The sequence below is a fragment of the Kogia breviceps genome, chromosome 18, assembly GCF_026419965.1.
Source record: "Kogia breviceps isolate mKogBre1 chromosome 18, mKogBre1 haplotype 1, whole genome shotgun sequence".
NCBI lineage: Eukaryota > Metazoa > Chordata > Mammalia > Artiodactyla > Physeteridae > Kogia > Kogia breviceps.
In genome coordinates this window covers 16,727,789-16,740,787 of record NC_081327.1, presented here as the reverse complement: position 1 = coordinate 16,740,787, position 12,999 = coordinate 16,727,789, and the positions used below count along the sequence as shown (strand labels likewise).

At 43.5% G+C, this 12,999-nt stretch overlaps 1 protein-coding gene across 2 annotated transcripts in view; it reads right to left on the bottom strand.

Moving 5' to 3' along the window:
* The window catches only part of CEP89 (centrosomal protein 89), a 74,669-nt gene that overhangs the window by 20,797 nt on the left and 40,873 nt on the right, over positions 1 to 12,999 (bottom strand). For both annotated transcript variants that reach the window (XM_067019476.1, XM_059046042.2), the window contains exons 13-14: positions 10,467 to 10,582; positions 8,560 to 8,740 (exon numbers count right to left, since the gene is read on the bottom strand). In XM_067019476.1, the coding sequence (XP_066875577.1) occupies positions 8,560 to 8,740; positions 10,467 to 10,582 (297 nt within the window). The remainder of the gene's footprint in view (positions 1 to 8,559; positions 8,741 to 10,466; positions 10,583 to 12,999) is intronic.

Here is a 12,999-nt window from a genome sequence, read left to right as displayed (position 1 = left end):
TTGGCAACCACCAGTCTAGTCTCTATGTCCGTGATTCTGTTTGTGTTTCACAGATAAGATAGGTTCATTTTTATCCACATCCATTTTATGTGGCCAAGCGCCCCCAATGACCCATAGTGTCATATTTTAGATTCTACATATAAGTGATATCATGCAGTATTTGTCTTTCTGACTTACTTAGTATGATAATCTCTAGTTGCATCCATGTTGCTGCAAATGGCATTATTTTGTTCTTATTTTTATGGCTGAGTAGTATTTCACTGTATATATGTACTACATCTTCCTTATCCATTCATCTGCTGATGGACATTTAGGTTGTTTCCATGTCTTGGCTATTGTGAATAGTGCTGCTGTAAACTTAGGGGTGCATATATCTTTCTGAATTCTAGTTTTGTCTGGATATATGCCCAGGAGTGGGATGCTAGATCATATGGTAATTCTATTTCTAATTTTCTGAGGAACCTCCATACTGTTTTCCACAGTGGCTGCACTAACTTACATTCCCACCAACACTGTAGGAAGGTTCTCTTTTCTCAACACCCTCTCCAGCATTTGTTATTTGTAGAGTTTTTAATGATGGCCATTCTGACCAGCATGAGGTGGTACCTCACTGTAGTTCTGATTTGCATTTCTTTAATAATTAGCAATGTTGAGCATCTTTTCATGTGGATATTAGACATTTGTATGTCTTCTTTGGAGAAATGTCTCTTTAGGTCTTCTGCCCATTTTTCAATTGGGTTTTTCTGTTGTTGTTGTTACTGAGTTGTATGAGCTGTTTGTATATTTGGGAAATTAAGCCCTTGATGGTTGCATCGTTCGCAAATATTTTCTCCCATTCTCTAGGTTGTCTTTTCATTTTGTTTATGGTTCCCTTTGCTGAGCTAAAGCTTGTATAAGTTTGATTAGGTCCCATTTGTTTACTTTTGTTTTTAGTTCTATTGCCTTGGGAGACTGACCTTAGAAAACCTTGGTATGATTTACGTCAGAGAATGTTTTGCCTATGTTCTCTTCTATGAGTTTTACGGTGTCACGTCTTATGTTTAAGTCCTCAAGCCATTTTGAGTTTATTTTTGTGTATGGTGAGAGGGTGTGTTCTAACTTCACTTTACATGTGGCCGTCCAACTTTCCCAACACCACTTGCTGAAGAGACTTACCTTTTTCCCATTGTATATTCTTGCCTCCTTTGTCAAAGATTAACTGACCATAGGTGTGTGGGTTTATTTCTGGGCTCTCTATTCTGTTCCATCCATCCACATTTCTATTTTTGTGCCAATAACATGCTGTTCTGATTACTGTAGTGCAAAAGTCTATTATTATTTCTAATGATTTATTTGTAGATCTGTTTTCTACGTATGGAATTCTATCATCTATGAATAATGACACTTATTTCTTTCTTCCCAAACTTTATAACTTTTCTTTTTTTTTGCCATGTGCACTAGTTACCATTTAGTAACCAATGTTGTTTATGCTGTTTAGAAATGGTATCAGAGGGCATCTCTGTACTGTTTCCAGTCTCAATAGGAAAGCTTGCAACATTCCACCACTGAGAGTGACATTTACTGTAGTTTTATTTTTCAGCAGAACCATTAAAGAAGTTCACATCTATTACTAATACTGTTTTTAGAGTTTTTATATCTAGATTCATGAGTGAAAATGAAATGTAATTTTCCTTTCTTATACCATCATTGTTGGGGTTTGGTATCAAGGTTATATTTACCTCACAAAATGAATTAGAGAGCATTAACTCTTTTTCTGTTCTTTAAGAAATGTTTAGGTGAGACTAGAATTATTTCCTCCCTGAATATTTTTAGAGCTCTTTTGTGAAGGTATCTAGGCCGGTAGTTTTCTTCAAGGGAAGATCTTTGGATTCAATTTCTTTAATGACTAAAGGAATATTCAGGTATTCCTTTTCTTTATAAGTCCATTTTGACAAGTTATATTTTTCAACGAATGTGACTATTTCATCTAAATTTCCAAATGTATTGGCACGAACTTATTTTTATGTGCATCTATTTGATGGATTGAACTTTTTATCTCTATGAATTGATCCTCTTTGTTATGTGGAGTCTTTAACATTTATCTTGTCAGATGTTAATATAATTTACCACCTTTCTCTTGGTTCGGTGTTTGAGCAGTATAGCTCTTTCTGTCCTTTTACTTTTGAACTTTCTGTGTCCTTGTGCTTGAGATGTATATCTTAACGACAACACAGTTGCTGTTGAGAGTTTTGGTAAACTACTCCGCGATACTGCTGCCTTGGCATCCATTTTATGTGGCCAAGCGGCCTGCAGGGGTCTTGAACTGACACTAGCCCCGCTCTGGAGCGCAGGCCCTATAACAGCCAGCAGAGTCACAAGTCAATGTAAGTTCCTGATATGATGCCCCCAACGACCCTCCTTCCTCACCTCGCAGGGCCTTCCCCTCATGCGCCCTTTAGGTAAGAACCCCCTCTCCCCCTGAACCTTACCAAAACCCTGCTCTTTTCTGGTTTGAACTGACCAATTGGCCTTAGCCCAGGAAGCCCAAAGCACTCCACCCACAGACCCTAATAAAGGCACGTGCCCCAGGTCCTGTGGCTTCTCTCTGCCTGCACCTGCCTTGACCTCCCACGTGGCCCCACGAGGAGTGCCGTGCACCTCGTCCAGGACCTGTGAGTGATAAGCTTCTCTATTTCACTTTCCCTACTACCGATATATTTGCTTTTAAATCTAACATTTTATTTTGTGTTTTCTGTTTTCCCACTTGTTCTACCTTTTCTTGACATCATTTGGATTACTTTTTAAAAAAATCATTCTTGGGCTTCCCTGGTGGCGCAGTGGTTGAGAATCCGCCTGCCGATGCAGGGGATACGGGTTCGTGCCCCAGTCCGGGAAGATCCCACATGCCGCGGAGCGGCTGGGCCCGTGAGCCATGGCCGCTGAGCCTGCGCGTCCGGAGCCTGTGCCCCGCAACGGGAGAGGCCACAACAGTGAGAGGCCCGCGTACCACAAAAAAAAAAAAAAAAAAAAAAAAAAAAAAAAAATCATTCTTTCTTTCCCTATACTAGCTTAGAAGTTAAACACATTCTGTTCTCAGAAATTTCATCATGCATATTTTCAAACTATAATCAACACCTTTATCCTCTTCTGAATGATACAGACTTTAGAACACAAATTCCATTTACCACCCTCACTAATTATATGCTATTTTTTTTTTTTTTTTTTTTTTTTTTTTTTTTTTTTGTGGTACGCGGGCCTCTCACCGTTGTGGCCTCTCCCGCTGCGGAGCACAGGCTCCGGACGCACAGGCCCAGCGGCCACGGCTCACGGGCCCAGCCGCTCCGCGGCACGTGGGATCTTCCCAGACCGGGGCACGAACCCGTGTCCCCTGCATTGGCAGGCGGACTCTCAACCACTGCGCCACCAGGGAAGCCCAATTATATGCTATTTTTGTTGTACATTTTAATTCTATGTATTTTGAAGTCCCCAAAGATATTACCATTATTGGTTTATAGAATCAATGTTCATTTACATTTATCCACAAATTTACCACTGTATTTTAGTTCCATCTTGCTTCTCAGACATCCCACATTGAGTTACTTTCCTCCTCCAGACTTATGCCTTCTCTACCCTCCTTTAGAACTGCCTTTAATGCAGGTCTGCTGGTGGTGACACTCAGTTTGGGTTGGATTTATTTGACTTGACTTCTGAAAGGGATTTTTTCTGGTAATAAAATTCTAGGTCATCCAGGGTTTGCTTGTATCCAGCACTATGAAGCTAACATTTAAGGGACCACAGCACCCCTGTTAAGAGCCTGCTGCCGCTGAACTCCTCTGAAGGAAACTGTCCCGGCCGGGCTAGCACAAACCATGTATCATCATCTTCGGTTGGGGAAGATTCTCAGCTATCCTATCTCTAACCACTCCTTTTGATTTAAGTATATCCCTATGCTGATTCTTGTCTCCAATCTAGTGGTACCTCAACCTTTGAACACTCTATGTCATCCCGAACTAGTTTTCCTTCTGACCTATTTCAGTTCACTATTTCACAATTCAGCTGCGTCTAATCTGTAGTTAAGCCCATCCACTGAGTTTGTATTTTTCAGTTCTAAAAATTCTATTTCTTCCTTTTCAAACCCACTATTGTCACGTTTTATAGTTCCCTGAAGACAATTTGGAGCTTGTCTTTTCTTTCTTTGAGCACACAGCCACCAGTTGTTTTATACTCTTTGTCTGATAATTCTGCGTTCTGTGGGTGCTTTTAATCAACAGCTTCAGAGATCTGGAAATGCCCATCAACTATTAACGTCTCCCTTTCCATTTTCTTTAATCTCTCTGTGACTCCTGATGATCTGAGGCTGGACCTCTTGGATGGGTCTTCCATCTGTTATCTTTTCTCTCCATTCCCAACTGTTTGTTTCCTAATGTTCTAGGTGAATCCACAAATTTATCTTTCAGCCCTTCTACTGATTTTTTTTTGAAAATTCTGGTAATCGTTTTTAATTTTTCTTATTTAGTGATTACACTTTTTTTGCCATGGCATTTTATTCTTTTAAACTCTCCTTGGGAGGTCCTGGATGGCCTAGTGGGTTAGGATTCCGGGCTTTCACTGCCAAGGGCCTGGGTTCAATCCCTGGCTGGGGAGCTGAGATCTTGCAAGCTGCCTGGCGTGGCCAAAAAACTCTCCTCAGTTCTCTGTGTAATCTCAGTTTCCTTTGAAGTGAGTTTCTCTGCTCATCTAGGTTTCCCTCCATTGCAATTTCCCCCCTACACCCAATGCTCCTTGCTGTTGGTCACATCTAGCCATCTGTTCTTACTTTAGGATGAAGACTGGGTATTTGGTGTGCACTCTAGTCTAGTAGGGGACTGTTCTGTCCTGGTGCCTCCCTGAGCAGACACATCGCTGACTGATGACCAGGACTCCGTCTGTGTAGGTGAGTTATGTGAATAGTTGGCTTCATTTTAGGATACAGGACCCCCCAAAACCAGAATAAGGAAGGCTTGCCTTTTGCAGATACCACTAGTCACGACAAACCCTTGGCTCTCCCCAAGACTTTGATAAATTTCTTTAGTGACGTATGTTGACACCCGGTTTCTCTCCCATCACCCAAGCCGAGTTAATCTCGAGCTTTCCAGGCAACAGTAAAAGCAAAGAGCAATCTAAGCTTCAAGTTGTAACCACCAGTCTAAGTCTAAGCCAACTGGACAGTTCACTAGGAAAATAAGCTTCTGCCATTTCCCGCATCACAGTTCCTTCCAGGCATGGTTGTCAATAAGGAGAACAAGCAAGACAAAATGGATAAGCCACTCTGGGTTTATTATATGCACTGCCGTCAACAGGATAGGAGAACAACACATATGCACCACACCTAGAAGCTCACTGAGGACAGGTGCAACCCAACCTTTTTCTACATGAATAAAAATCTTTTCTTCATGACCTCACCTTTGCCTGAGGTACAACCCTTTCCTAACTCAGACTCACCCCCATATTGTAGGAGCTAGTTCAACAGCCACTCTGCTGCTAGTTAATGATTCCTCTTTGGTATGTGGCGTTATCCCTATTATGACAGCAGCATGGGAAGGGCTCTCCCTCACTGAGGCAACCAGAGGGCAAGTGCACTGAAGCCCCAGAGGCCCTTCTGCCACCTTTAGCCTAACTCCAAGGTGTTCTTGGCTCCAAGGTGTCCTTGGCCCCTGTGTGTAGTAGCCCAGACCAAAACACTCTGAGTTTCCTTCTCCTTATTTTGCCTATTTTTCTACCAGGTCTTGGTACCGCCTCTACACACTTCCCTGAATTCACATATTCCATCTCTGATGAATCCATGCCCCTCTTCCCACGTTACAGATTTCCTCTCCAAGCAAACACTGCTCCTTCCAAGAGCGCCAACAGGCTCAACACTCCCCCACCTCCACCCTCCTCATTCCTCTATTCCCTACCCCACCTGTCAACTCGGAGCGCAAAGCCTCTCCGCAAAAAGCTGGCACAGGGCTTCCCTGGTGGCGCAGTGGTTGAGAGTCCGCCTGCCAATGCAGGGGACACGGGTTCGTGCCCCGGTCCGGGAAGATCCCACATGCCGCGGAGCGGCTGGGCCCGTGAGCCATGGCCGCTGAGCCGGTGCGTCTGGGGCCTGTGCTCCGCAACGGGAGAGGCCACAACAGTGAGAGGCCCGCATACCACAAAAAAAAAAAAAAAAAAAAAAGCTGGCACAAAGGCTTTCCCTCCGGTGTAAGAACCTGACAATCGGCTTTTCTGACTGTGATGTAAGTGCTTGACATTAAGCTTTTGATTGCTGAGGCTTCCATTTCAAAGACATTCTTCTCGAATAAACATACTGCCGGCCACACAACTAGACAAAGAGCCAGGCCGGCTTACCCATAAGGTTCCCCTTTTAGAAAGCTCTGGGTGACCTAGGTAACTGACCGCTTCAGTGGCCCCCTTCCTGCACCCAAATTCCTGCTTTCGCCAGTAAAGAGTGAACCCGTGAAACCCTAGGCACTTTCACCCTTGACCCCCAAAAGGGCAGAATCTCAGTCTGCGCTGTCTCTCTCTCTCTACCCTTGACCTTGTTGTGTGGCCCCAGGTGTACCGTGAACCCTCCAGGACCTGTGAGGAATGAAACTTGTTTCTTCAGCGTTTCCTGGCGGTGCTGCTTGGGGTGCATCTTACAATCAGAATAAGAACTGTAAGGGCCGGCCCAGCCAATACAACACTTGGGCGGGGCTGGGGTGGGAGGGGGTAGCTCGCCACAAGTAGGATGGCCCAGGTCCGTGCTTCAGGCATTTCTATCCGACAGCATCACTATGACAGGCTGAGACTAGGAGGAAACACCTCCCAGTCCAGTGCCTTCTGAGCCACTACACTCCTGACCCAGTTTCTACTTAAAAGAGATTTGGTGACATGTTTGTTTCTTCAATGACCACATCTCCCATTGCCTTCAATTAGTGGCTCCCTTCAGAAATTTTTTATACCTTTTATACTCACCTCTAGGGGGCTATTAGGATATGTGGTTATGACGCATCCATTAAAAAAAAAAAAAAAAGAGCCACAGGAGTGGGTATTTGAGGAAAATAAAATCATAAAGATGAATATGACTTCAAGAAAATTTCCTTCCTCTACTGGAACAGAAAAGTAAAGTACAGATCTGGCCCAGACAGTATGCAACAGTATAGTCAAAACACTGGGTTTCTGTACTTGTTATCATCAGCATTTACTGATACACCAAGCTAAGCACTTTGTATGCACTAACTCATTTATTCCCCTGCATCAACCACCTTGAGCTGAAAGCCCCACCACTTAAAAAATTATTTCTTCTCTATTACAAAAGTAATATGCGTTCATAAAAGAACACTTGGAAAGTAGAGAAAACACAAAGAAAATTTACATTACATTACTCATTATGATAGTTAAGTTTATGCGTCAACTTGGCTAGTCTATGGTGCCCAGTTGTTTGGTCAAATACTCGTTAGATGTTTCTGTGAAGGTATTTTGTAGATGTGACTAACATCTCAGTCAGTTGACTTTAAGTAAGGGAGATTATCCTCGATAACATGGGCAGGCCTCATCCCATTACTTGAAGACCTTATGAGCAAAAACCGAGGTCTCCCAAAGAAGAAGGAATTCTGCCTCAACACTATAACATAGTCTCAGGTTCCAGCCTGAGTCCCCAGCCAGCTGGGCTGCCCTATGGAGCCTGGATTTGCCAGCCCTCACAACTGCATGAGCCGCTCCTTAAAATAAATCTCTCTCGCTCTCTCCAAATATATAGATACATATCCTATACATATCCTATTGGCTGTTTCTTTGGAGAACACTGACTGCTGATACACCCATAATTTCACCTGCCAAAGATAATTTCTATTACTATTTTTCCATTCTTCCAATCCTTTCTCTATGTACATATGGTATATAAGTAATTTTATATACATATATGTAATTATACAGACACAGACAAACACACACACACGAGAGTGATGAACTTGTCCCAGTCATCTTCATTAACACGAGAAGTCCCGTATCCTGGGAAACCCCTCAGTCCCAGGCAAACTGGGATGGTTGGTCAGCTTAATACACACACACACACACACACACACACACACACACACACCCCTTTTTAATTTTTAAATAAAATTGCAATCATTCTGTACATACTGTTTTGTAACCTAATCTCTTCACTTACAAATATATTGTGGCTATTTTCCAATGTCAAAAATATTCTTCTGTGACATCATGTTTAATGGCTGCACTGTATTTCATTTTATGGTTCTATCCTTTCATTTCACCAGTTCCCCATTACTGGAGATGTAGATTTCCAGTTCTACTACTTTAAATTGTCTTTGCATCTAAAAACAAGAGAGGCTGGAACAGTAGGGGAAAAAATCATATACTTACACACAAACTGTGGACCACAGCCCTCAAGGACGGCCTTGTTCTACCTTAATAAAATATTTACTATTCTTAGTCTTGGACACCTGTGCTGGTGTAGCTAAATGACTCAAAAAAAGAGGGAGCACCCCCTCTCTACCTGCCTATAACAACATGCATGGTGACACATTCACGCTTGAAAAGACATTGAGTCCTTACCTTTTTAATTCATTTACAATTGAAGTGTGAACTTCTATTGCAACTCTGCTGTCCAGCTGTATTTTTAGTTCCTGGCATTCCGTCCGTAAAGTGTCCAATTGCTCCTTACTTTTAGTTAGCTCCTTTTCTTGGCTCTGTGTTTTAGTCTCCAGAAGCATTAGCTGTTTAGTCAGTTTAGAAACTGAAACACAAAAGAGATGGATAAAGACTTGGTACAGAAGAGCTAATAAAGCATGATTACTGATTACTTATACTAGTGAGAGCTTATAGAAGATGATCTTTAAAAAAAATGTGCTGGCGATTTAGAAATTAATACCAAAGGCTTTGTACTTAGCAATTACTGTCCCTATATTAAATAGTCGCTAAATATACACTTTCTTACTGGGGATCAATATACTGATATTATCATTAAATATATAATATTTAACAAGACATGATTCCAGTCTTCAAGGAACTGACTTTCTAAAGACTGAAGCCTTAAGTCACACACAGATGTGCAAGCGTACCTCATGATGCAAGATTTTCAAGATTTTAAGGACATCAAGTATGGCCCAACTAAGGGCAGAATTTGTTTTTCTTCCCTTTCTTCATTAACTTTTTATGTTTAGTGTCCTAAATCTAAAGTAAATCATAAATATTTTCATCCTAAGTGACATGGAAGTATGTAATATTAAGACACTTCTTGGGCATCTGCTGAAACTAGCACTCAGAAGTATTACAGCGTAGAACTCTAAATCTTTCTGTTCTGTGAAAACATTTAGTTGATCAAAATGAATAGCTGTTTCTGGGAAATGGGAAAATAACATGGGCAGCTGACTGAATCAAACAGGCCAAAATAATCATCCTACCTGTTTAGATCTGCTGTGTTTGAGATTAAGCTCAGTAAATACGAAATTAATTTCCCCGTCGTCTCTGATATTTGAGGCTTTCTCTCCCCTCCACCCCAAGCAGTGCCAGGACAAAGGCAGCTACTCCCGTGCCTGCTCAAGTCTACGGGGAGGAAACTCCTGCTGGATTGACAGCTGCTCTCACTGCGGACCCGGCCTGGCCGGCAGACACTAGCCAAACGCCAGCCCCGCAGCGTCAGCTACAGCAGGGGCTGGTAGCAGCCTCTTCCGTGGTGTGGAAAGGGGAGCCGCTGAATAACAGGTGCAGAAGGGGAAACAGAAAGGACTCACGCTGGCTCACAGAAGACAGCTTGTATCTTGGCCTCCCGTCCTACATTGCTCTTCACCGGAAAAGCAAAATCAGTAAAGCCAAAGAAAAAAAAAAAATACCACTCTCTTTTGTGTTCATAAGTTTTGGTTTTAATCGAAGTGGAATAAATGACTCAGTCTGGCCACTTCAAAGTCCACTGTCATACGCTGTGAGGCTCCTGAGATGGGGCGGCAAGGCGGGCGGGGGGCGGGGACATGTGGGGAGAGGAGGCGCTCACAGAAAGGATCTGATAGAGATTTAAGCTATGGCAGCGCCTGCAGCGCCGAAGGAAGGGCGGAAGGGCGAGAGCACAGAGAAACTGTTTAGAGAGTCAATGGTTCCTACTTATTTACTCATTCAACAAATTTTGGGGAACGTGTCCCCGTGTTGTTTCAAATATTCATCTCACACGATTTTTCCCAGTTTCGTGGCACACTGTTTTCCCCCAAACTCAGTTCTGCTCACTCTAAAGCTGTCATCCACAACTGATTTACAAAAGAGAGTAACTCGACACCGTGGAGTCTAAGAGAAAGCAGTTCAGTGCATCACGGGTGATGGCTGGATATGCTATAACATAAACAGCTGCCCTTCAGTAAAGAAGAACATGTTCTAAAAAACATGACTTCCAGTGTCTTCAAGTGGGGGTGGGGGGGGGATGACACAATGGCGACATCGCAGCATCACCACCACTGGCGGGAAGGACCGCTCACCTTCCTGGAGATGCTCCTGGTGCGTGTCCTTGGCTTTTGTTTGCTGAATCTCCAACTGCTCTATCAACAACTTGTTTTCCTCTAAAACCAGTTCTGCTTGAGTCTGGAGCTGACGCCTACAATTGATTTACAAAATTAAATACTGACATTCAGGTGAAGAATGATTACAGAGACACTCCTGAGTCTAAAAGAAAGCATCAAATGTGTTGTAGGTAATGACATGTTTTAATGCTAAACATGTTATTAACATAGTAAGTCCTGCCATTTCCATTAAATTGAGGGAAAGGACAGAAATGAAGTTGGAATTACGAACTGCTTTAGTAACTTGTTAAAATGTAAAATTTCAAACATATACAAAAGTAGAAAGAATAGAATAGAGACTCCCATGTACAAAACGCCCTGCTTGAACAATGATCAAATGGCCAGTCTTGTTTCATCTATATAAACCTCTAATCCCCACATCCAGTGGATTATTTTGAAGCCAGTAGGAAATATTTTTAAAGAATTTAGAAAGTTCCCATTTTAAGCACAATATGTTCCCTTGTACTCGGTAGCATATTTGCCAAAAGACAATCAATGACTTTGTTAAAAAGCCCTTGTACGAGGGCTTTTAATTCAACCCCCCAGGTTGAATTTCACATGCGCAAACCCTATCCTGACAGTTGGTGCAAAGTAAATCGCAGCTCAGCTCAACCTCATGATGGCAAAATCCAGTGAGAATGAGCTAAAGGGATCTTAGAAATCATCTAGTTAAATGTTTACCACCCAAAGTACATGGTAAACCAGTAAATTATCTCAATTTTCCACTTTAGACTCAAAAAAGTGAGGTGGAGAAAGGAGGGAGAAAAGATGAAAGAAGTCCAGCTCCAGTGATTACCTCCCTCAACAGAGGCTGCGCACTAGCTCCTTGGCACCCGGAGGCGTCCCTACCAGCTGCCCGACCCGTGGTGTGGAGGAGGCCCCACGCTGTACCGGAGCGGAGCTCCCCCAGGCGAGGCTGGCTCCAGCCTCCTCATGCCTGCCTCAAACAGATCAGCTCCACTTCGGATTTTCTTATCAGACTTCCTCCCTCCCTCCCTTCCTCCTTCCTTACTTCCCCCTTCTTTCCTTCTTTCCCTACCTCTTTCCTCCTTCTTTCCTTCCCTTCCCCCCTCCCTTCCACCTTTTCTTCCTTTTTTAAATGAAAGGGATCTCCCATTCTTAAAAAAAAAAAAAAAAAAAAAAAGGTCAAAACCTCAAATTTAGTTTAATGCTCCTTCCCATTTTCTAGGTAAAGAAACTGAGGTCCATTAAGCCTGAGGTTACCCAGCTGGTCAGAGGCAGTTAGGGAAAGAAATGTAGAGTTTAGCTGCAGCCCAGAAGTTCATGGAGAAAATTATCTGAAACTAAGGAGGAAGACTCTGCTGATGCGTGAAGTCAGCATGCCGAGTGGACCTCGCGGCTGCGTAAGCACAGGGAGCAGCAGCCAAGGCGGGGCAGGCGGGGGCACGACTGGGACGGGCTTCGGGGTGGCAGCAGGCCTGCCTACAGAGTGTGAGGCCCCGGTCCTGCCCCAGCTGGAGGACAGTGAGTTCAGAGCAGGGGGAGGCCCTGTGCGGAACTAACAGCTTTCTGCATCCCCACCCCGTGCCGCAGGCCACCGGACCAGAGCAGGATGCAAACTTCGAAGTCTTATAAACAGGACTGGGGAAGAGAGTGGGCATGAGGATTTCAAAGTGGGGTCTGCCTTTCTTTCCTTTATTTTATTTATTTATTTGTTTTTACCGTAATGAGAAGTCGACAGGTTTGACTTACAGCTATACACAAGGTTAGAGAAAGAATCTGAGGGTTTGGGAGAGGGAGCCTGGAGGCAGCCCAACTGACCTGCTTTCTAGGTCACTATTCAAGGAGGGTTTGAGGGGAGACACACTAGGAACCCTGACAGGAGAAAATCAAAGTGCAACAGGGGAAGCCACAGTACAACAGGATCCAGTAGGTGCCCAACCAGTCCCAACTGACACATCAGTGGCCATAAAATCGGGGAGAACCCCCCTAATGGTAAGAATGCTGTTGACTCAATTCCAAATTTCTATACATCACATATGGAAAACATTTCATTTTTTTCAGTGATGTTAAGACATTTAAAAAATATTAACTATAACATACCTACCCAAGGCAAAAAAGATATACCTGAATAGCTTTCGTTTTCTTGGTCCTGCTTGGGTACTGCCTTTAGACTTTCGAAGACATTTACTTTCTCAAAGGCACTGAACAGGCAACTGTTGCTGCTGTGCTAGGTGAACAGGACATGGCCCTGCCCTTGAGATGCTCCCAAAGGAGAAGAGGGAGACAGGTGTGAAGACACATAGGTAGGCACAGCATGGCAGGTACAAGGACAGGGCGTGTATTTAGGGCCAAGTCAGAAACTGAGACAAAGGAACAATTCACTCTGCCTTCAGGGAGAGCTACTGACTAGCACCATTCGAGCAGGGCCCTAACGGATGTACAGGAGGGCAGAAAGGGGTGTTCCGGGGGGAGGGAAGCGAGGCAGCAC